Source organism: Corvus brachyrhynchos, unplaced genomic scaffold (genome assembly GCF_000691975.1).
Source record: "Corvus brachyrhynchos isolate BGI_N302 unplaced genomic scaffold, ASM69197v1 scaffold264, whole genome shotgun sequence".
Lineage (NCBI taxonomy): Eukaryota > Metazoa > Chordata > Aves > Passeriformes > Corvidae > Corvus > Corvus brachyrhynchos.
This window is the reverse complement of record NW_008237648.1, coordinates 690469-714611: the sequence shown is the minus strand read 5'-3', so window position 1 is coordinate 714611 and position 24143 is coordinate 690469. Positions and strand designations below refer to the sequence as shown.

Here is a 24143-nt window from a genome sequence, read left to right as displayed (position 1 = left end):
GAGAGCAAAGAAAGCCCGTCTCTTTCCCTGCAACTGTAGCACAGAGTAGGCAGCACAGATGATGAGATGCTTCTGCTGGTCCTGGGGGAAGTTGCAGAAGAAGTGGCTAAGCACTCTCCATGGTATTTCAGAAGCTGTGGCAGTCCGGTGAAGTTTCCACAGACCAGAAAAGGGGAAACATCCCCACTGCAGATCCCTGGCATCGTGGTCTCCCTGCAACCTGGGGTACAACTATGGCATCCTGTGGCATCCTGTGGCATCCTTGTATTACCGCAGGCCTGGGCCTGAGGGTATATCACTGTGTCCTGCAGCCATAGGGAGGAGGAGGAGAGAAGATCCAGCAGGCAGGAATTGTGCAGCAAGATTGATTTATTTAAGTATTTTACAAACTCTTTTATAGACTTTTTTCTTCATAGTCTAATTGGACAAAGGATCGGCCACCCCTTGGGGTGATTGGCTAAAATCCTAAAACATCCATTGTCAAAATATTTTTCTACTATACCATAAACAAGACTTTTCAACGTTGCAGGTGGCTTGGTTGTTTACCTACTCTGCTACCTCTTCTGTGAGAGAGAAAAGTCTCTCACGGACTTAGAAAATAGCAAGAAAATCCTTGCTAGCAGCATTTTTGTATCTACATCCTTGGCTTGGCCACCAGCAGGGCAAAGCTGATTGTGGTTACAGCACCTTCCTTGAGGACAGTCTACACCCAGTTGAAATCAAGGTGAGTCTACACCTGGTAAGAGGGAAACACTCCTGGTTCCAGGCATTGCATAGTCCAGCCTGGTTGGGCACTAGAGGTTCCCCGCTTCGCTATGGTGGGGAATTTTTCAGCTAGTTGCCAGGGTTTTTTTTGGTGGGGGAGGGCATGAATGTTGTGGAAGGGGAGCGGGTTCCTGGCCTTGCTAACAGCTTCCACCACCCACCCTGGCATGGGCTGGGGTGGGGGGAGCCTGACAAAAGCATCTGCCCCTGGGGGTAGTGGAAGCAGGAGTTCTGAATCCATGCACCAGCAAGTTTGCTTTGCAGGCCCTTGAGGAAGGGCTGGGAGAGGCAAAGGCAAGTTTTTTCCCCACCTGTGGGGAGGTTTATTCCTGGCAGATAATGGTTGAGTCTTCCTCAGGCCTGTGATATAGTGATACCATTTTACCTTTTATCTTGTTTCCACGTTTTTGTTTTTAATTTACTTTCATGCATTTGTAATTTGTTTTTTAAAGAAGATTCTAGCTGGTGCCTGGACTGCATCGGGAAGTGCTGTGATCATCTGCAGAGTGGACTCACTGCCAGTGCTACCCTGGCCACTATCTGCAGGTACATCTCCTTCAAGACAGATGAGGACATCATCTGGGATCAGCTCCTCTTCCAGCAGCAGGTCTCTTAAGGTGGGTACCTGACCTCACAGCATGAGTAGCATAATGGGTAGTGGAAGACAGCAGCGGGCACATATGCTTCCCCCCACCCTTCCAAGTATAAGGAGGCTGATCTCCCATGGCTAACTGGAGGAGGTGGTGTAAGTCCTGCCACCCTGCTCTCTTTCCGAATGGAGAACTGATCAGGTTTGGGTGCAGCTCTGAGCATGGCCAGTAGCTCAGGCACTGCAAATAGAGAAGGCTGTGGACAGGAGCCTTCTCCAACTGACCATTTTCTGGTTTCTGTCCCCAAAGTGCCAGCACCTCATCACAGCAAAACAGCATCACTGAGCCTGTCAATTTGGTGGTGGTGATGGGGTGTTTATTTGCTGTCAAAAAAAAAAAACTTTTTTGTAATCAGAGTATTTCTTTCATCCTTTTCCAAGCTTTTGGTCCTCTTCCTCTAGGATAACCCTTTGTGTCCTTTACACACTGGCTTTATTGGAGTTGGGAGGGGGTTAAGCAACCTGAAAAATGAAACAACAGCTCCTGTTGTTTCAAACTGCAGTAGCTACTTCAGTGACCCTGAACTGCCACACAGGCACATACCTTTTTGGTGCTGCTGTCTGCCCCCTAACAACACAATCACCAAATGTTTTCACCCAGCCCTAACAGACCTCCACAGACCAAACAAAACCCCATAAACTTGAGGAAAGGACAAACCATGCTGGGTGTTAAAAAAACATGCCCTCAATAAAAGAAAAAATGGTATTATGCCATGTTAGTTATCTTTATGCCTACTTTGTACTAACCTCATGCCTTTTTGTGAGCAGTAATTTGGTATAACCCTGCATGCAAGAGCCACTAAAAATTGTCCCTGTCCCCTTGCAACTATCTATAAAATTATCTGAGTAATATAATTAAACACAACTTACACTTTTTCCTCAACCAAACCCCAACTGAACTGACCAAATATAGTAACTTTTTCTATAAGCTTTCCATAATTACACCTAATACTTGTCTTTTATTTGGCCAACAAGCAATGTGTGGTCTCCAGCAATACTGGTACCATCATGTTCTATTCACTTGCCTGTCACAGATACACTGGTTCTCTGGTTCTGATTAAATAAATTGTGCTTTGGTAAAAATAAATATAAAAAAAGCTTTCCATATTGCAATCCAACTGTCACTCATTATTACTCACAATTTTTTTCATGCCTATACCTGTAACAAGATAAAATAACAATTTTGGTTTTTTTCCTTGCTACTGCTTTTCCTGGTACCTCCCATTCGGATATTGCTCTGGATATTTTGTTGAATTTGCTTTAATTTTCTGGTAGCAAGAACTTGGGAATCTCTTCAATTAACATGCCCATGCTAACACTTTGTAATTTTTCTTTTAAAAAACTACTAGAAATCTTGATTTTAAGAAAGAATGTACTGATGCTTTATCTCTACCTCAGAAAAAGTCCTTATCTGACTGTCATGGTTTACAATTGAAGCTGCAGTTTTCCCTCTGCCATAAAATGTCCAGCTTCAATGGGGTGGTTTAGAAGAAGTGAATCAGAAGATAGGTCCCTCACCACATGCCAAATAAAGTTTTAACAGAGTTTTGTAAACACTGAAAACCTCCTAAGTATCCGTTTATCTTGAGAATACCTACCATTAAGAACTCATCAAGAGTTGAGAGTTTCTACTGAATAAGTACACAACAAAAAGCAAAGAGTTAACAGCACAATGATCTATGTGATTGCCAAACTGTAATTGTCTCCTATTTAATACACAGGCCTAAGTAGATCTGCTACTTAGGTATCTCAACAGGGAAGGAATTTTATTTTTCAAGTCCAGAAGACATCCAGAGACAGAAAGCTTTAGTTTTGCATTGTCAAGATGGCTGTTCTTTGAAAACAGCTCTGGTCAAGCAGAGGTACTAACTCTTGGGATTGCAAAGGTCCTGAAACTTGCCTTGCCTTGAGAAATACTCCCAAAAGGGTAGCAATTTCCAAGATGAAAACACCCTTTACATGTCCAAAAGAGTAATTCCTCTCAGACCAAGGCTCCTGCTGGCCTCAAGAAAAGTTCAACACAGGGGCAGTGCCACTTCAGACACTTCAGAATGGCCTCTGCAGGTGCTACTGATTTCCTACTTGTCAGCTCGAAGAGTGGAAGTTCTTAATAGTATTCACTGTCTACAGGGAGTATGCTACCAACATAAACCACATCATTGCAGAAAACACCTTTTTCCTTGTGAAGCTCCTCTGCTCCATGGTAATACTGTCAAACAGTAGCAGACTAGGTTAAGAAAAAAAAATTCAAACTCATACTTCCAAAGGCAAAAAGATACCTGTTAAGAATATAAAGATTAGATTCTATTATTCTACAGATTTTGCTCTGTCCTGTTAGCATCTCAGTATTCAAAAGAAAACACAAAACATCCAGTTTTGGTCAGTAAAGTGTCCATTTAATAAACTCCTTAGCCACATTTCTCACCCCCTTCCTCCCACCATAAAATTTCAATTCGCACTTAAGCGGATGACACAATTTGATGGTGTATAACTTCCATTTTTAAAACTGTACTCTTAATACTAAGAGTATCAGGGGCTAGTATTTGACAAAATTACATAGAAGTCAGATGTGCCCATGCAAAAGAAGCAGATCTTTATATACAGTCCCTATTTTTTCTTATAAATTTAAATATTTAAAAAAATGTATTTTCAAAATGTATAAAGTTTAGGGAATACCCCAAATGTATCTTAAAATAAAATGCTTTCTGGTTTCAAAGGTTATTTCAACAATGAAGTTTAAATTGCACCAGATAAAAGGCACTTGTGCTGTGTGATGTCTTAAGCAAGTATATGTTAGTTTTGTAATACAGTGTCTTGAATTCATGCAGCTGTCTCTGAGCATCAAGCATCATTAAAGCAGCCAAAAGAGATCATGAGTAAACTTGATTCCACAGTTGTAAAAACATACAGCATTGTGCTCCATCTTTGACTCTAGAATCAAACACTACTGAAAAATTGCTGTCATTCACATGGGAATTCAATCTACGTTTCATTCTCTCATAAATTACAAAAAGTATGTCATTTAATTATGAAACTAAACCACCAGTGACAGCTCAGTGTTCGCATAGTTTGTGCCACTGAAAGTCTGTTTTTATAAACAAGCTAGGGACTAGTTATTCAAGGAGCAGTGCATTGTATTTTCAATTTCCATTTCACTGTTGAGATAAAAGCGCAGTCCTATTTGCCTTCATCTTCTCCAGCCTTTTCATTAAATGGCTATTGGTCATCTCCATCTCTTCTATCTTATCCAGTGCTGTTCTTAACTATAAAATGAAAAAAAAATTATGATCACTTTAGCTTGTTTGGACTTTGTGCTGTTCTCAAGCTTTGTAAGAGGAATAAAAGTATTATATGTTTCATAAGAATGCCACAGAAGTTAAGATATAACACTTTCATTATTGCAGGCAGATTAAACAGAATTCAACTGTTAAAAATAAGTGTGAAGCAACTGAAACATGAACTGTATTCATTCCAAAAGAACTAGGTGCCTGCAGCCTCCCATTACATGAAAGCAATTTACCTAGAACAAGGTAAAGTACTGTCCACCACTATTATTTGCATACAGCTATGTATTCCCATCACAGTTAGCAGGTATCATGCTAGTGATGCAGCAGCTCTTAAGCAAGAATGATCAACAGCTCAGTTAAATACAGCTTCTTCCCAGAATCCTGTGAGGTGCAAGTTGGAAAATTCCCAGGCTGTCACTTGACATAGGGGTCATTCAACTTTCCAGCAACTTTTGTAGAAGGATTACTTTAAAACATTACAAGTTATCATATTTAGAAAAAAATACCACTTAGATGCTCCCTTCCAAGGAAGTACAGCATTGAATTGTAGTTAGTATTACTTTAATGTGCTAGATGTCTGCTGAATGTAACACTAAGACTTGAAGATTATCTCAAAAAACAATTAAAAGCTGTAACTGAAGATTACAAAAAAAACAGAGCTTGGGAGGCAAAAGACAGAGCAGCTCAAGACAGAAAGGAACATACAGCTGGAAAGGAAACCAAGTCGGTTACCTCTCGCTGAAGCTTCCTTTTTTCAGCTTTGAGTTCATCTTCTACTTTTTCTGCATTTTCTGCTGCATTTTTATACCTTGCAACCTGTCCCTCAAGTCGTCCAATCTGTAAACCCAAACAAGACAAAAGGAACATACTCAGGTGTTCCACCTGGAGTTCACCTGCCACCAGCTGTTCTTCCCAGGACAAAGCTGAGAACAGACAGAAGGTTAAAGAACACACCTTTTAAAACATGTTTAGATCAGAAAACTAATTCCTTAGAGAACAGAATCAACATAAGCAGAGAGAGAAGAGCTGGAATACAAAAAATCAAGAATTGGGAAACCCATGGGATTAAAAATGGAAGTAGAAAGTTGAAAAGCAGAAACCATATGAAAAGGTGCAAAGTAGAAAGGAGACTGTGAACTGTTACTGGGGACATGATGAAAGAGGTCTTGAGCCCAACCACAGAGTTCAGTAAGGAGAGGGCTTGAGACAAATCCTCATTGCAACCTGTAGATGTTAAAACCCACTGGCTGGATTGTTCTATGTACAGCTCCCTGCTACCCCTAAATCCACATGACAGGCTACTAGACTGAATCTGTGCAAAAGAGAAAAGATATGCATCTGTGATTTAAATTATAATCCTTTATGTAGTTTTTAGGTAATAAGCTGTAGTTAAGTTCCTAAAATACAAAAGTATGGCAGAATATAAAGAGGAACTGAAGCTACTAGTTCAAGAAAATAAATTTATTTAACTTAATTACTTGTAAGAAGGCTCTAAATACTGTGGAAGGCACATAATTTACTCTCTAAATTCGAGAGTTATACATCTGTGAAAACAATCACACTTTTTAAGTCAATAACATGTTTTTATAGTTCAGCATCTTGGTAGATTTTCCCTTATGATTAGACTGTACGCAGGTATTTAACTGCAGGAAATACAAAAACTGTGCTGTCATTCTATGCAAAATAAATATCAATCAGTAAATTAAATGAGGAAATATGCTTTCATAGTTTTTGTTGAAAAAAGTATTGTAGAAGTGTGCAGTGTAATAACAAACATGAAGAAAGACACTTACATTTTGTTCCAAAGTAGCTATATCTTGTTCAGCTTTTGAAAGCTTGAATTTGTATTCACTAATTTGTCTGTTGGCATCTCCTAGACAAAATTTGACATGAATATGTTAGTCAAAGCAACTCTCTAAACTAGCAGTTTCCCTTTTAATTAAAAGATCATTCATTAAAAAGACCATTTTATTGAGAAGCCCATACACAGGATCACAGAGAGATAAATGTTCTTTCGGCAATCTTCGAGAGTATGGAAAGGAAGTAATTTTCCTTTATTTAGAGAACACAACTACTGTCTCTATAAAAGTGTGCATTTAATCTCACATGCACCAATGAGATACACACCTTTTAAAACACGTGTTTAGCTGAGCAAACTAATTCCTTAGAGAACAGAATCAACATAATAATCAACACACACTGCGAAATGTCAGACCTTTAATAAACATAACACCAGCAACATTCAACTTAGACATCTGTAATAGTATTTGAATAGTAAGGAGCACAAGGCTTGAACTTGACTGATAAACTCTAAGGAGCTCTGCAAATTATTTTGGTGTTACATTTGAGCCCTCACATTGCCAGTGCTTTGTTCATGTTCATTGACACAAGCATATTAAACGACAGTCTGCCAAACAAGTAAGTTTTCAGCTGAAGAAATAGCTTGCTTGAAACGAAAAGCAGCTTAGTGCTTCTATAAAGCAACACTAAATATTAGGTTAAATAAATTTTCATGTTTTGCTTCAAGACAATAGTCTTCTAGATTAAGTTTCTGTATCAGAGATTGAACAAAATCATCACATAGAATAGATATTAAAAAAAGTCTTAGCTGAAATTCTATTGTCTAAAAATTGTATTCAAGTAGTGGCACCTAATCTAGGCAAGGTTATCAACTGAAAAATAACTTCCCAGAATGTTGTTATTCAACAGTGAAAGAGGTAGATTTTTAAGCTATTCTGCAGTGAGGAATTCCATGCAAGGACATACACCAACAAAAACCCATCTGCTCAACAATGTAGTCACTCACAATACTACTAGTGCTCAACAAAAGGAGTTGGAGGTCCTCTCTGCAAGAATAACTTTGAACAGTCACCATATACCTACTTTGCATTTCAATTAGTTGCAAGTCAGAGCCATTCTCTAAGCCTATTATATCTGGATTCATGCCATCACTTTTAGAGTATTTCTGTCGTTCTTCTTCCAACTGCATCTTCAGTTTTCTAACCTGAAAAAGAAGTGTTTCTTTATGAAAAAGAGACTCCCAGAAGGTCAGTAGTTGTGTATCTAAATGTTCAATGGTGGAAGGGCAGAGTAGTCCTGAGATGTCACTGGCTGAGAAGGTTCTGTAAACAAGAATAGTAGAGCCACGCAGGGGAGTCAGTCCCTGAAGTCTGTGGCTGTAGCCCCCCAGCCCCATCACTGGGCGAGTACCCTCTGAATGTCAATGCACAACCCAAGCCCACCAGTTTGGTCAGTGCTGCAGTGATATCTGCACAGTACAGGAGCACCCAGTAACTAACACAGCTCACTTTTCAGAAGAGGAGATGGCATTAAATTCCGTTTATGGATTTCTTCTACTGCATATCTTCTCCGCTCTAAACACATACAAAGATATTGAACAATATCCTAGTCAGTTTACAGAGAGAATAATCCATGGCTTTTTTAGGGGGTCCTCTCTCATACTCCACCCGGAAACAATGGTCCTAGGCAAGTCTGTAGTGCACATTAGTCTTCAACAGTTCCATTTCATGCTACAGAAACTGTCTCTCAATTTTTCCAGTAGTCAGGTGTGGATACAAAAATGCTGCTAGCAAGGAATTTTCTTGGTTCTTCTAAACCGTGGGATACTTTTCTCTCTCATGGAAGATAATAGCAGAAGTTCTGTGAACACCTGCAACCTTGTAGAACTATGTTTATGGTACAGTAGAAAAATATTTTGACAATGGATGTTTTAGGATTTTAGCCAATCACCCCCAAGGGGTGGCTGATCCTTTGTCCAATTAGACTATGAAGAAAAGGCCTATAAAAGAGTTTGTAAAATACTTAAATAAATCAATCTTGCTGCACAATTGCTGCCTGCTGGATCTTCCCTCCTTCTCCCTATGGCTGCGAGACACGGCAATATCGACAGCGGAAACAGTCAGGGAACACAGATTTCTCAGCTATGTCCTCTGTGTATGGACATTATGAAAGAAGTAGGAGCTAAAAATATTGCCCTACAGATTAGCAGTGTATGAGTTAACTTGAAAAACCCCCATTCATGATACAAATCAAATAGATGATCAGTGATTTTTAAATTATACAGTGAAAAATATGTGCATACATATTTATATATATTTAATACTATACTTTATTGGCATTCCAAACAAGTATCTATACTATAATTAAAGTTCATTCACAGCAAAACCAAATGTTTACAACAATGGTTTAAATTTGCAATGTCTTCAACTAGAAGGGCAAAAACTGTAGTATTCTTAACAATTGCTCGATGGCTGTATGTTTGCTTGAGTCCTTTCTCCTCAAAACAGAGCTGTATTCAAACACAACTACTTTGATAATACTAATTTTCTCTTTGAGTAACAGAAATTATCAATGAAATAGGATCACTCAGTAATTTTGAAAAAAATGCCACTTGAGCTTATGAGAGTGTAATTTTACTGACTTTAATATTTCTCCGTAAGACAAAATAAAAGAAAGAGCTTTAAGTATGTGCACTAATAGTAAAGTCACGAACAAGTTAGTTCAGCTAACCAGTTAGTGAAATGACGTTTCTTTACCAACCAAGATCAAAGTCCCATGGATAAGGACACTAGCAAGAGAAACTGCTGATTCCTGGCAGTCAGTGAGGTAGGAAATTGAGCATTTTATTTTCCTTTAGTGCTTATGTATTTGATTAAGCACCTTTGGTGCTTAACATTTGTTTATTGCTTATATATAAATAGTATATATTTGTATCAGCAAAATGATACACAAAGGTCTATTTCTGACAGGAATAACTTATTTTACCTGGGACAGTAATTCCTCCTTTTCTCCAGCCAGTTTTCGTAGCCTGATATCTAAAACCAAAGAACCCAATTAAAAATCAGAGAAATCTGTAACTAAGAATATGTTTTTCATAACTTTTTGTTACATTCCAAATGAAATGCTCTTCAAAGCTAATAGCACTGGGACCACAAAACTTTGATATTTCACTAATAACACAACCACCTTCAGTTAATAGCAGAAAAAAGGAAAAAGTATTTAATTCACACTGTTTGTTAGTGTAACAATTCTAAAAGCAAGACCTCAGAGTTCACAAAATCTTTAAAGCAAATTAACAACTGAAGATTTTTTTTTAATACTAAAACAATTTTGTTCCATATCCAGAACAGCCATTTCCAACAAAAGTTTCTTCTGATTGTGTATTCTTTTCCCTGCCTTATTTGAAGGTTGTTGTCACTTCAGGGAAGCCACTAAGCTTTCCCATATGTTTAGAAAGTTTGCAATAAGTGTTCCGAAACAACAAAAAAAGTACCTGGAAAAGGACCCACAGGAATGCAGCAATATCTCTACTTAGTCGGAAGATCAGTAACGGCTACAAAACAGTCTATCAAGCAACACTGTGCTAAGACTTGAGCAGCTCCCTTACAAATTGTAACTTTGACAGAAATGAAGCATAATGACATTTGTATTTCCCTGTGAGGGAGCCACAGCAGAAATACATATCAAGTCTAATTTCTGTCAATACAAAAATATGCAACTATTATATATTATGTAGAAGTATAATTCAAGTATATACAGATGTTTTTCTACATGTTAACAGAGTTTTACAGTGGATTGACCTTGCATACAACAACTTGCTCAACCTAAGGATAAAAGCAAGTTAAAGTAACTTAACCCTAAAACCCCCACTTAGTGTCTCTGTTGTCCCTGTCACTTTTTCAGTGTTTTTAAATGTGAATGTTTATTTTTCTAATGAATGTGATGGAAGACTGCACTTGCTGTTCTTTCAATGATTATGCATTCTTCTAAAGAATTATTTTCATGAAACACAATGGAAAACATACTAATCCAAAAGATGACACTTTTAAGCAAGATGTTTTCTGACAGTTTTAGAACAGGAACTGGACCAAGAGAACTAATCCGTTTCAAACATCTAAGCACATATTTTTTCTTACTCAAAAGATACATCTGTCTTTTTACTCAGAACAAACAAAAAATTAAAATCAATCCTGAAAATTGTATAAGCATATATTCCAGAAGCATCACAGGTGCTTGCATCTGCATCTGTAAATCACACCCACTGTGAACGAGAGGCAACAAAGACCTCAAAAACTCTATAAAGTATGCTAGGATATTTTTACCTAGTGGTCCTTCTCCTGCAGATTCCAAGACCTGAGCAGCTTCCTGTGATACAACTGTTATTGTACCAACCACCGATTCATGGTTTACATCACCATTTGGTGTGCCATCTGGAATTATAACTAATCCGTGTTTCTAAAAATGCAAAAGAAAAATAAACTAGTCATACAACAGAAGTGCTAAAATATAAATGAACAGAAAAGTTTTTTAAGAGCTTTTCAAGTTCATTGAAACCGTTACAATGATATGGACCATTTATCCTACCCTAAGGTCAGGTTTTCAGATTGCAAAAGAATAGTAACCATTCTTCCTCTTTTTTACTGACCTTGATTTCATGCCCCATTCCTGGATTTCTGTTACTGTAAAGTAACTACTACCAACATACCTGTCCTCTCTTCATTGTTTCCTTCAGGTCAGCCAACTCCTCTCTGAGCTCATCTCGCTCATTCTTAATGCAGTCAAAGTAATCTTTCTGTCTTTCTAGGGCCTGGGCTCAGGCAGATAGCAAGAAAAAGAATGGCACAGAGAAAAAGCATATGACAGCAGAAAGATTTTCTACAAGTAAATACAAAGAGCTCAATAAAAGTAAAGAAATTAAAAGTGCTTTTTAAATATGTAGTAACATACATCTCTGATAACTCCCTTCCCCAAGTTGCATATCTAATTTCATGCTGCATTTGTCATAACACTTTTTTCAAAACTCTTAGTAGATTTTTTATTTAGTGAATTCTATTTTTTGGTAAATCTTGATAAACTAAATTGAGTACCAAAAGAATAAGTGATTCTTCTTCATAGAGGCACTCTGCAGCAAGAAATAAAATTGCTAAAATTCAAATGGCAAAGATCCTAAAACATTACATCTATTGAACTAATTTCTCTGCCTTTTATAAGGTACAGAAGTAGAAATCATACATCATCGAAGACCTTGAATGTATCCACTCACAAATACTAGTGTATTTTACTAGTTGCTTAAGGGTTACAACACCATTTACTAAACCCAAAGCAGTCAGTTTTAGAGGGAAAAAAAAGGCAGCAAACACTGGTAGCACTATTTTAGCACAAAAAAAGTATGGCTAGAAGTGAAATATGGATGTAAATAGGTTTGCCTACCTATGCTGGAGCGGTGTTACCTGACAGTTAGTCGGACACTTTCATTTGACTGGGCAGCATTCGATATTGCATGCATTACAAATAATCCTCACCATACAACAACTGCAAAAGTATGCACACATTTTTGCCAAGAAAATGATCCAACTAAACCTTATGTTGTGCGTGAATGTGTAGGAATGGATTGATACCAAGAAAGAAATGGAAGTGTATACATTTGTACTTGCCCCACATAACTGCAATATGCTGGATTTTAATAATCATCTAGAATCTGTGTACTAGAGCAATGTTTTAAAGCATTACTCAGTTTCAACTGAAAACTTTGACAATTTGATGTATTAGTATGTAAATGTAACATTTAAAATAAAGGCAAATCAACATGTGTGAAAACATTAGCTGACATCTTAATTTAAAAATTCGTAAGATGTCCTTTTATTTCCTAGCACACACTAGATCTCTAACTACATTATATATGGCATGAAGAACCTTAATCATTACATCATTTTGTGCTCTACTTAAAAGACACATACATCTTTTTAATTTTTGAAGAATAGTGGTAGGGGAAGGGGAAGTAAGCTCACCACTTGAGAGAATGGACACAGTGGCCCAGAATCACACACAGATTGTGTGTACTCGACAGTGTCCTGTGACGATGCTGACCTTCCCCAAATGTATTTTCTGTCCTCACCCCCTAATACACAAGTGTTGGAAATCAGAAAATTCTGATGGGAAGGGAAGTGAAACTGATACAACTATGTATTTCTACCTATGTAGATCTAAGTAAACATTATTCAAAACCACTAAAAATCCTAATTGTTTGTATGCTCAGGGTTTAATTTAATATGACATGGATTTTGCACAAAATTTACCTCTGCAATTCTTCTATCGGGGCAGGGAACAGGAATCAGGACAATAAAGCTCTGCAGGGATGTTTTACCATACTGGTATGAGCAAAATCTGATCATATGCCAGAATGCAAGAGACGTCTGGGGTCCTAACTCAGAGTTGCCATTACTAATTGAAAATTTGGAGCCACTAAACAGTAAAATAACTGTATATTTCAGGAGTATTACCCAAAGCTATAACTCAGTGTCCTCAAACTGATCTAATTTAAGATCAAATATAACCACAAATTTCAATCACTGTAGAAACAGGACAACATAAGAAGGCAGGTGTAAAACAAACTTGTGCTATTTTTGTTCTGTTTGCCTCCCTTTCTTTCTCTAAAACAGCTAAAAAGTCTTGTATACATTGTAAAATTAGGTTGCAATTCCAGTTATAAGCTACACTGTGAAGCTTCTCAGAGACTTCTAAAGCTAGAATAGGTAAAAATTAGCAAAGCTGCTCAGCAGGAGGGAGAAAGGCTCAAAAACTATGAGCTAGGAAAAGTATGTAAATTTTTATAGATATGAGAAAGAACAGCATTTTTATACTTTCATATCTAAGAGACTTCAATTCTGAGAGTTAAAAAAAAAACCTAACTAGAAAAATAACCAGCTATGGTGTTCATAAGAACACAGACTGGCAGGGCAATTTTGGCTAAAGGAAAATATATCTATCTTTCTTGTCATTCTGGCTATATTTGAATATGGGATATGCTTGTACTAACTCTGGCAATGTATTTGAAAGAGCACAAAAATATTGCAGAAATTGAGACAGTCCAGTATACAAATGTGAGAAATAAGTATGGAAAGAATAGGGTAAATTAAAGATAAAAAGCTTTCAGAAGAATATTCAGAAAACTTTAGAATGTTGACATTTTTTTATGATGGAAGAGAAAGACTGAAACATGAAAAAAATTTAAGACAGCATAGCTTTTGAACTGGGCACCATCAGTTAAAAGGCAACTTTTCAAAGTGACTTGAACTCCAGCAAATAAAACAATTTTCAAAGAAATCTGCATATATTGAAATATGGTGTAAAATTCAGGTAGAGAAAAATGACCCCTTGAGCTGTTAAGAGGCAGACAATTCCTTTTTGAAGACTTTCCAATTAACTCCCTATTGCCACCCGGCAATGTACTTGTGTCCCAGAACATCTGCAAGTTCAGAGCCATGTAGTGATCACTGAGGGTCAGTCTGACTCAGCTCTACGACTTCTACACTGCCCAGAAGCGAAGCTGAAAAACCCTGCCTGACCTACATTAGCTGCATAGTATCAGCACAGTTCTTCCTGTACCACCTTTCTTCCTATATAGGAGCCCTACAGATGCTCCTCAAAAGGTCACCTACAACCATTGTTTCAATTACAACTCTCAATTCCCAAAGTATTTCGTGTGTCATATCACAAAACCAGCTTGGTTCAGTGTTACATCTAAGCTAACCAATCCTGCAAGGATCAGAAGCATAATACGGGAATGAGCAAGTTAGTCGCAGAAGTCAATTAAAGATCCTATTTTTTACCACTAGGCATGCCATTAAAAATTTTGTAAAAAAATTGTAAAATTGTACGTGTAACAGTTCATGTTACAGATTTAATTAGTACTACTTATCATTATGCAAGTAAAGTGTGGCTTGTTTTCTGAAGAGAAAGACTGCAAAACATTTTATGCATTTAAGGTGGGTGTGGCCTTAATTTCTTTGGAGTACACAGCATTCCTTGGGGTGTAGAGGGCATCCATCTACTTCTAAATTAAAAAAATACTTTCCTCCCACATTTGATTCATACCCCTATTTTTTTATCTTTCCAATTAATTGTCTCCTGGAGATCAAACACTTCTTTGGTTATGGAGTCTATATTCTCCTGCATACGTTGATTCTCCTGTGGTAAATAGGATGAGGGAAGAATAAAAGAGGAAAGAGAAGTAAGGAAATGGAAAAAAAAAAATCCCAAACATTAAAATAGATAAAGGAAACTAAGTAATAAAAGTCAACCAAAGAGTTTATGAGCATGAAGTTACAGAAACAGTGTGCAGTTTAACGTAATATACTTCTCATTAATTCATGCAAGAGAATGGTATTTAATTCTATTCAATGAATGTTGTTGGGAAAACTTAATGCAGCTGGAGTTACTTTTCTTTACAGAATCACAGAATCACTAGGTTGGAAGAGACCTTCAAGATCGAGTCCAACTGATGCCCTAACCTCAACTAAACCATGGCACCAAGTGCCACGTCCAATCTTTTTTTAAACACATCCAGGGATGGTGATTCCATCTTTCCGTGAAAAACTTTTTCCTAATATCCAACCTGTATTTCCCTTGGCACAGCTTAAGACTGTGTCCTCTCGCTCTGTCCGTTGCTGCCTGGAGAAAGAGACCAACCCCCACCACCCTTCAGGAAGTTGTAGAGAGTGATAAGGTCACCTCTGAGTCTCCTTTTCTCCAGGCCAAACAACCCCAGCTCCCTCAGTGACTGTTCCCACTGCAGTCTGTGGATAGGAACAATTACTCTGCTGTAATTTCCAGATACCTTCAAGTCCCCTTTGGAAGTGAATACTAATGTTAACAACTGGTTTTATTAATGTTTTACAAAATAAAATAATCTTTAAAGTATAAAGAAGAGAGTTTGAATCAAACATCCAGGAAGTGAAAGACAACTGCTGAGTGCTCTCTGATATTATATGAATACCTATCAAGTATATTCCTATTTTTTTAGCTGACTGTCCCTGCATTTTGCTGCTTGCCCTGCAAACATAATTAAAGTCTTAGCTATGAAGATGACATAAGAATTTTGCGGGCTAGAGACAATTTTTTCCCTCTTAATGAGTGAACTTGATTTTACATCTGGGAATGAAGACAATGTCTTTCTGCAAAAAGCTACATGGCTTCAGCTAGATTTCCTGTTAGTGTTAATAGATGAGGAAACGACAGAAATAAGTGGTAAATACAGGTCAAACCTTCAAAGGAACTGGATATATTTGTGAATACTTGACGCATGCTACATTCTACCAAAGCAAACGCTCCAGACACATCTGCTCTATATTCTTGGTTCATATACTTAAACCAAGTACCAAAACCTCAAAAAAGAACATGCGAAGTTGTTCTTTAATTCTCAGCGAAGTCAAAGATAACTCAGAGCAAGCAACAGAGCTACAACAGAATTTTTAAAGGTTTTTTGCTTGTCAGCATTTATCTGACTCAAAATGCTGATACTTAGGGTAATCTTAATCCTTTTCTTCTGCTAATAAGTCATACCAACTCCAGTTCATGAAGCATAATACTTCCAAAACAGAACTGGGACTTTTCAGAAACCTTTTGGAGTTACAGTACTACCCCCTAGAGAGCACAAGAGTATAGTGAAGAAATAAAGGATCAATGACTATTACACAGCTTTTGAAAATGACAGTGGAAACTTCGGCTTATACACTTAATGATCATCAATTTTTACTGAAATGAAGAGACAGTGGGAAAATTATGTAATAATTGAACTAAAACTTCCAACTAAAATCATTGGGAAATGGACACCCACATACTGTTGACAAGATATATTTATATGTATGTATATATATATTTCTTTGTGGACCATTTTAAAATTAAGACTGATAATAACTCTGGGATTTCAGGGTGGGTGGGTTTGTTTCCAGAATAAAAGGGAAAAGGGGAAAAAGAACAGGGTGAGAGGGGAAAAGAACATACTGCACACCCAGCAACATGGTTTCGACCCAATAACATGCTGACCACTATTGCTGTGTACTATGCTTGACTGGTAGGCAAACAAATATTCACTACGGCAAACTTCAGTGGTTGATATAAAAATCTGAAATAACTGAAATGGAAACTTCTGGGAAAAGAAAGAATAACATTTGGTATTATCCACACATCAGAACTTCTAGCTATGGAAAAACATTTTTGGCCACACAAATATTACTTCTGCCCTCACAGCAAAGAAATATATAAGGAACATTCATGAGAGAACCACAATTCTCACAAGAATTAAAGGTTTTACAAGGTGTAATACATTTGAAAACCTTGCAGAGACATTCTCATAAATTTAGGAGGATCAGTAGCTTAAATTCTACCCACTAAAACAAGATAAATTCTTTCTTAAAAATGCAAGATTATGTTTAATCCTATTTTCTGTATGATTCTCATTCAAATCTTACACGATATTTATTTGCACAGGTTCTATCATACACTCATATGAACATACCTCTATCAATTCATCCCTCTGTCGAAGGCCCTCTTTAAATTCATCCAGCTTATGCTGCAGAACACTGCAGGTGTGTTTCTGTCTTTCCAATTCCTGTATTAAATAAATCCATTATTTATATTTATTTTGAGTTATGTAAGAGATTACTGCAAGGATTTGAGAAATTATACCTACCAAGCAGTTAAAAAAAATCACTGTATCACTGAAGTGGTCTAGATAAGTTGTCCAGAATACTTACTACACAGAAGATTTTATTTAATAAACTGTAGAGAGAAAAGATGCCATAAAGACTTAAGCCCAATACTAACAAGTAAAGCTACTCTGAATGTTTACAGCTGTTCCTACTAAGTAGTCCAGATTTCTGTAGTTTATAATTAGAAAAAAAAATACCTTTGACTTCTCTTCAGTCTCCCTATAGAACTCTGCTATCTGTTCTTCTTTCTCCTCAATAACATCCTTTAAAGTATCCACTTGGTAAACCAAGTTGTTTTTCTCATTGTCTAGTTGAGCATTTGAAACCATAGCTTTCTTGTACTTCTCTTCAACTTCAGCTAGTGAATCCTACAGATAGCAGAAAAGTTTACGTTAGTCTAACTTTTCGATGCATTGTTATAATGTTAAAATACCACCATAATGTTAAAGAATGAGATGTTAAGACGGTTAAATTATGCAACCATTTTTGTTTCTGAAATACATTCTTTAGAGATACCAAGTCACAGTTCAGATCCATTATTCAATTTATGTCATACACAACAATGAAAAGTTATCACTACAAAAGCATGAAAAATACAAGATAATATTCCACTCTCATTTTCTACTCTGCCACATTCAGCACAACTCACGGGGATACAGCAGTAATATCACAGCTTCACCTTCTAGTGAATACAACGTATCTAGTAGTAATATCACATATTCTCAAGGCATGCATGAGAAAACAGTTCAGAATGAGGCAACAAATCTGAGAGGACTTGGACAATTAAATCAGTAAAAGAGATCACAAAAATAATTCCAAGAGTAGCTTTAACTTAATGCTCATTATTTAAGTAGTGTCCTATGACCTTAGATTCAAAATTTTAAGATAGCCACATTATTCCAATAATAAGGATTTGCTATGTTAACAGATATTTTATCTTTGGTTTTTTTACTAAGATTCTTTTTAAAAGCATGTAAAGATTCACATACTTGATTTTCCACTTAAAGGTGTATATATACCTTGCTATATAGCCTCTTACACAAATCTCCCCCATTTACCATTTTATCCTATTTTTAGTTCTATATGGGTTTTTTTCTCAGAACTGTAACAAATGTCAACCATTTAAATACTTAGAACAACTATCACTCCAGGCACTTTTAAGCATGCCATTATTTCAATATGCATTACATGGGGGTTGGGACTTCTCATGGTTTAGTATAGTTTGGGTTTTTTGTTAGAGATCTTCATCAGCCACGGAAGTGATTCTTTGCAAAGAGGTGCTTACAGCTTCCTCTAGACTTGACAGAACCAATCAGCTGGCTAGTTTGAATATTGGCAACTTTTTAAAGCCACTTAAGAAGCTTGACACGCCTCTGTGATCCACATTTAAGAACGAACAAAACCCGGGAAAGCTCTCTTGCTTCCAGCTTTTGGACAGGTAACTGGGGGGCCTCTGCAGCCCAGCGGGGCCGGGCCGGGCCCTGCTCGGCCCGGGCCAGGCCGAGAGACAGTTATCCTGGAGCCGTGGGGCCCTGTTCCACCCACAGCCCCTCAGTGCGGGCCAGCCCCACAGCTCTCTGCTCCATGCAGGCAGCGCGGCACGCTTTCCCCCCCTCCAGTGTGGCCGAAGATTCATCTGAGGCCGCTGCCCGGAAAAGATCATGTGACCAAGAGCGATAAGCGAATTCCAGCTGCGGGGCCGGCTGACATTAACCCTTTGTTAGTGCTGTTAAGTTTCCTCCAGAACAGATGAAGCCTGCAGAGATCAATCCTCTCCTGAGTCAGAGGAAGAGGGAAGGTGGAGGCAAGTGAAGAGAACACCACAGAGACACCAAAGTCAGTGAGGAAGGAAGAACTGAAACCCTGAGGGAGGAGAAAGAGGAGATGCTTCAAGCCTAGAAGCTGACATTCTGTTGTAAAGCTATGGTGATGGACTATGATACATCAGAGTACCCGCTGTAATTTCATGAAGCATGGGGGTTGGAGCGTTCAAATTGCAATTGTGAGCAAAAGTACCTGTGCTGAAACAAGCAAATGACTGTAATTGTGAGCAAAAGTACCTGTGCTGAAATAAGCAAATGTTGAAGTAGCTGTAATTTGATGAGAAGCTTGAACAGAGAGATGAAAATTATGAGGACCCTTTCTCCCATGGAGGGAGAAGACCTCTGTTCCTGGAGATGAAGATGCTCCCAGAGATAGGTGAAGAGAACCTTCGCCTCTGAACAGCTCATCCTTAAAATGATCCATTAGCTCAAGATTGGATCCTTGAAAACAGTTGTGGGGAAAGCTGTAAGTCAAGGGAAGGGACTTTCATGTCTGAGCAGAGAACCAACCCGGGCGGCTGTCTCGCTGTGACATTGAAGCCATGAGAGAACTTCTTGTGGAGATGTCTCCATAGCACGAGCAAGAGAGACTCCTCTCCCTAAGTGAACTGGAAAAGATTATTATAGAGGTGGTAAACTGACTGAAAATCTCAAGGGTTGTCTTTTTACGTTGTCAGTGGGAGAAGGGAGAAAGGTGGGGGGAGAAGTGTTCTGAAGGTTTGGTCTGACTTTTTTTCTTTCTTTGAGGTCTGTTAATAAACTTCTTTATATTCTTTTAAGTTTTGTCCCTGCTTTGCTTTCTCCTAATTCTTATCTCACAGAAGGAAGGAAGTAAGTAATGGATATTTTGAACCAAACCTCTACACTTAATTGGTGTTTCTGCCCAGTTTCCGAACTGAACCCGCTACAGGACTATATGATCTTGAAGGTCCATTGCAACCCCTTAACATTCCATTATTTAAAAATAATAAAAATTGATTTTTAGAGTCCTAATTATAGAATTGGAACAGAACTATTAAGCCAATACCTGGACAAAGTAGATCTATGCCCTACTACAAATCTCCTTGTACTTCATGTAATCTGTTCCTTGAAGGTATAAGTAGCATTATCTCCATTTTTAATTATTTGTGTTATGACAGTAGAAGCACTTGCACAGAAAGGGCATGAAGCTTGGGTTTTCTGGAAAACATAACACTAAAACTAAGATGTTAAGAGAGAAGGTGCCAACAATCTAAGTTTTCTAAGAAAATACTGAAGACTGCTATCTGTTAAACAGTAAAATTATGCAATCATTTTTGCTTTGGAATTACAGTCATGTCTTCTCTTTAGAAATACCAAGTCACAGTTCAATATTCTGCTATAAGAAAGTAAAAAACATCCCTATCCACAAACCCTATTTCATGTTGTAAATCTCCAGTCTGGGAAAGCTGTCCCTAGAGTAGGTATTTTACCTTTTATAATTTTACCATAATCACATGTATTTATACATTTCTATTCTGTTCACTGAATTCTGGAATTTTCTGCTGGTGAAATGCAGTTTTTTGAAACCCCAGAAAAAATAACTACTGATCAGAAGAGACAAAACAGTGTAAGTTGTGAAAATATAAGAAAATACCATTATCATCTGGGTAGTAGCAAACAGCAAAGATGACTCAGGATAAGAAAAAAGAAAAAAATGAAAAAATATAAATGTAAGTGCATGCAAGTAATTCTGAAGATTAAAACCAGAGAAAACATTTTTTTTTGAGATGCTGTAAATATGACAAATCTTGTAAAGATTGGCAAAACAAAATACTATAGACAGCAAACCTAAAGATTTTCAAAGAATAATCCAGTTTAGAGTAAAAAAAAGGAAAATATTAGGATTATAATGAATGCTATAGTAATTTCACAGGGAAATATGAAATTTAACAACAAAAAAATGCAACTAGGAACAAAAGTCCGATTTGATTATTTCTGTGAATGTGGTGACTGGAGTCGTGTAGTAATTTAGGTTGGCAGAGATCTCAGAATGTCATCTGGTCCAATCTCCTAACTAAAGAGGGTCAACCAAGATAAGGCTGGTCACAGCTCATCTCCATTTTAAGTATCTCCAGAAATCTAGACTGCAGATGGTCAACCTTGCTGGATGACCTGCACCAGTGTTTACTTTCCTTGTGAAAACTCTTTTTTCTAATTGGAATTTCTACTCTTACAACACAACTTTTGTCTGTTGCATATTTCCCTTGCAAAGAAGTCTGCCCTCTATTCGCCACAGCCTCCTATCAGACACGCTGAAAACAGCAACAATATTGCCAACAACTCCTCCCAGATTTATCAATGTCTATTTTCTCAGCCTCTTACTGTATACCACATGTTCCAGGATTCCAGCCTTAAAGACAAGACTAGGTTGGGGTTTAAAACTTTCTTATTAGAATGTCATTAATCAAAAAAGTAATGGCAGGGGAAGAGGAGGGGGAATCTGCAGTTACAGAAGAGGAATAAATTGATTTGGATACTAAAGAGTGAAAACTGCTTCTGAGAGAAGCTAAGTTATGTCTAAGTCTCTAACAGGTTAAAAAACCTGAAACATTGCAAAGAATTCTTTGCAACTGTCTTCTTTTCAAGTATTATACATGTTCCCCATGGTTCAAGAATTCCACGTAGTTTCACGAAGTCTTCCAGTTTGACTTGAAATAATTTCTGAAACACTTGAAGGAGGCTGTAGGATTTTTAAGGAAGAAGCAGTGGGAATGGGATGGAATGAAAATAGATAAGGCTCTGCATATAACCTAAAGATATGAAGAAATACCACCCACAACTTTTCAGTAAATCAAAGTGCTATAAAAATTAGCTTGCTTGGCTAGAACAAGATGATTCAAGCCAATAGATATCAAGAGAGTGCATTGTTAACAGCATAAAAGAAAAATTTTGAGGAAAGAAACAGTATTCCTTTCCAGTCGATGCAAAGAAATATACAAAGAAGCAACAAAATTGAATCAAACTGAGATAGGAAAAGATTTGAAGACCTAACTAAACCAGAACTAGCCACATTAGAGTTTATTCTGCTGACACCCAGCATATTTGTAGCCAGGTAAAACCCACACTTTTATCAGCATAAGGGCAACCAGAGAACTCACAAGGTAGTGTGATTACAAATCCCCATTAGTCAACTACTGGAAAAAACCCAACCAACCAACCAAAAACCCCAACATTTAAACATAGTGTAAATGCAGGTATCCTAGTAACTCTCCTATAACATACAAAAGACAAAACTGATCAAGTACAAGTTGAGAAAAAGGCAGTACCTTCCTAATTAAAAAAAAGGTTCCCTAAAGAATCTCTATGGAATGAGAATTAACTTAGGAACATATTACTCAGTATTAGCAATACCATCAAAATGCAGTTCAATTCTGAAAGCCAAGCATAGATGAAGATCTTACTATTGCACACTGCGCTCTTTGGTAACTAATGGATTACAATAAATAATAATCCATTAGCCATGAGTCAGAACAGTAGTCATGAGATGCTGACAAACACATAAAGGTGTGAGAGTTAGATCTGTGGTGATGCGATACCTTTATTGTATTTTTATATAAGTTTTCTGTACCCCAGTGGTTCATCTCTACCTTCCCCACTCCTATTCCCAGTCGGTTTGCCCCTGACCCAAGCCGCTCCCCTGGTGCTCCCTACATGGTTGTCCTCCTCCCCTTGTTCTAGCTCTTGCCCTATCAATCACCCAAACCCCTCCTGTTGTTCCCAAAGGTTCAGTGTCCATCACCTGAAACCTCCCAGTTTACCCTTATATGGTCCCCATCAATCCCCTGAGACCCTACCCCTCTAGATACCTCCCCCTTTGGAAATCCCCTAAACCTCAATGTCCCATTGGGGCATGTGATCCCTTTCCCTCCTCCCCTTGAGGCTATTGGCCCAAGGAAATGTCTATCCTCGTCCATATCCCTCCCTTAGAGATTTCTATTGGTCCCCAGTTAAGCCACCCCCATTGTAACACCTCCCTTTATAAGAGGTTCCCTGGAGCTGTTTGGGGCTTGTCTCCTGGGAGTTGCTTCCCGTAAGCTTGGATTACCCCGTGTGGGAAGCCTCCTTGCTACTTTTTATCCTCTCCCTCCTCCGGACTGCTGACAGCCACTGTGCCTGGGGCTTCAGCTCCCCTGGGCAGAGCTGAACTCCTGAGGAGCAGCTTTAAAGCCGAGAGCCTCCAGCTGCTCCCCAGTCCTATCGCACACTGCAGGGGCTAGCCTGGGCAGTGGTCAGTGGTGGTCATTGCGACATAGATCCATTCTGAAGATATGAAGCAGTTTCACATTACACTCCATCTGTGTCTCATATGTCTATGTCTAATAATCTTATAATCTACTACTCTTTGAAGTCCTTTTAATAGTCATATGGCAATATAACTAAACCAAAACATACTTCATCTGAGCCTATTGCTATTAGGTTGAAAGTTACTTTTAAAGGTAAAGTTATTCTTTAAAGAGGTAATATTTTTGCTACTCTAAACAGTTCATATTACATATTTTCCCCTTTATATAATCTAATAAATTGTTAAATTGAAGAAATTCAAGGAAGCTGATAAATACATCACTGTTACATGCTCTAATACAAGAAGCATTCATTCAATTCAGTCTCTCTATTGATATAAAACAAATATGAAAAGTTCTCCTTAGTTTTACATGAAACAATTCACAATTAGACAACAGGAAAGAGAACATAACAAATATCCTGAACAAGATTTGTAAGCCCCATAACTTGTTGAATTCCATTTCCCTTCAATACAAAACAGTGAAAAGTATGATTATTTTAAATTTACTATGCTATTAATTGTGTGGAAATGTATAAAAGAAACACCTACATACTAGTTTAAACAAGTCAAAATACAGACAAATCTCACATGGAAGACTACACCTAGTCCAGGTAGTTCAGTGTGCTGCTGCAGTGCAAACTGCAGATTGCACCCTGTGTATGGGGAAATGGCTGGAGTTCCCAGCAAGAGCAGTGATCTGGCACTGACCCCTTTGCACAACAAAGGGCATGGGAACCTGTGGCACCAGCCAGGTGACCGGCCACTCAGAGATACAGCAGGAGCCAACAGCCCAGCAGCAAGAACGCC

At 37.8% G+C, this 24143-nt stretch overlaps 1 protein-coding gene and 2 long non-coding RNA genes across 10 annotated transcripts in view; 2 read left to right on the top strand and 1 right to left on the bottom strand.

Annotated features, from left to right (window-relative positions):
* Positions 1–342, top strand: part of LOC108446180 — a 4943-nt gene extending 4601 nt beyond the window's left edge. The window contains exon 3 of the long non-coding RNA XR_001861301.1: positions 1–342. This exon is cut by the window's left edge and continues 182 nt beyond it. This is a non-coding gene — a long non-coding RNA (uncharacterized LOC108446180).
* A 221-nt stretch (positions 343–563) lies between these two features.
* Positions 564–15075, top strand: LOC108446181. 3 transcript variants are annotated; one of them, XR_001861304.1, is made up of 3 exons: positions 564–724; positions 1218–1382; positions 14952–15075. It is a non-coding gene; the product is annotated as an uncharacterized LOC108446181 (long non-coding RNA). The 3 variants fall into 3 exon arrangements; XR_001861303.1 differs by lacking the exon at positions 14952–15075 and adding an exon at positions 4819–5123; XR_001861302.1 differs by lacking the exon at positions 14952–15075 and having other exon boundaries at positions 1218–3650.
* LOC103614086 (leucine-rich repeat flightless-interacting protein 2) overlaps positions 3789–24143 on the bottom strand; it is a 61964-nt gene continuing 41609 nt past the window's right edge. For 2 of the 6 annotated variants that reach the window (XM_017732050.1, XM_017732052.1), the window contains 10 exons: positions 17408–17578; positions 17018–17110; positions 14596–14688; positions 11207–11308; positions 10824–10956; positions 9487–9536; positions 7585–7705; positions 6495–6574; positions 5434–5538; positions 3789–4677 (listed from right to left, as the gene is read on the bottom strand). In XM_017732050.1, the coding sequence (XP_017587539.1) occupies positions 4567–4677; positions 5434–5538; positions 6495–6574; positions 7585–7705; positions 9487–9536; positions 10824–10956; positions 11207–11308; positions 14596–14688; positions 17018–17110; positions 17408–17578 (1059 nt within the window). In that variant the 3' untranslated portion in view covers positions 3789–4566. Of the gene's footprint in view, positions 4678–5433; positions 5625–6494; positions 6575–7584; positions 7706–9486; positions 9537–10823; positions 10957–11206; positions 11309–14595; positions 14689–17017; positions 17111–17407; positions 17579–24143 lie in introns of those variants that run through there. The other 4 variants (XM_017732055.1, XM_008631952.1, XM_017732053.1 and 1 more) reach the window with 3 other exon arrangements.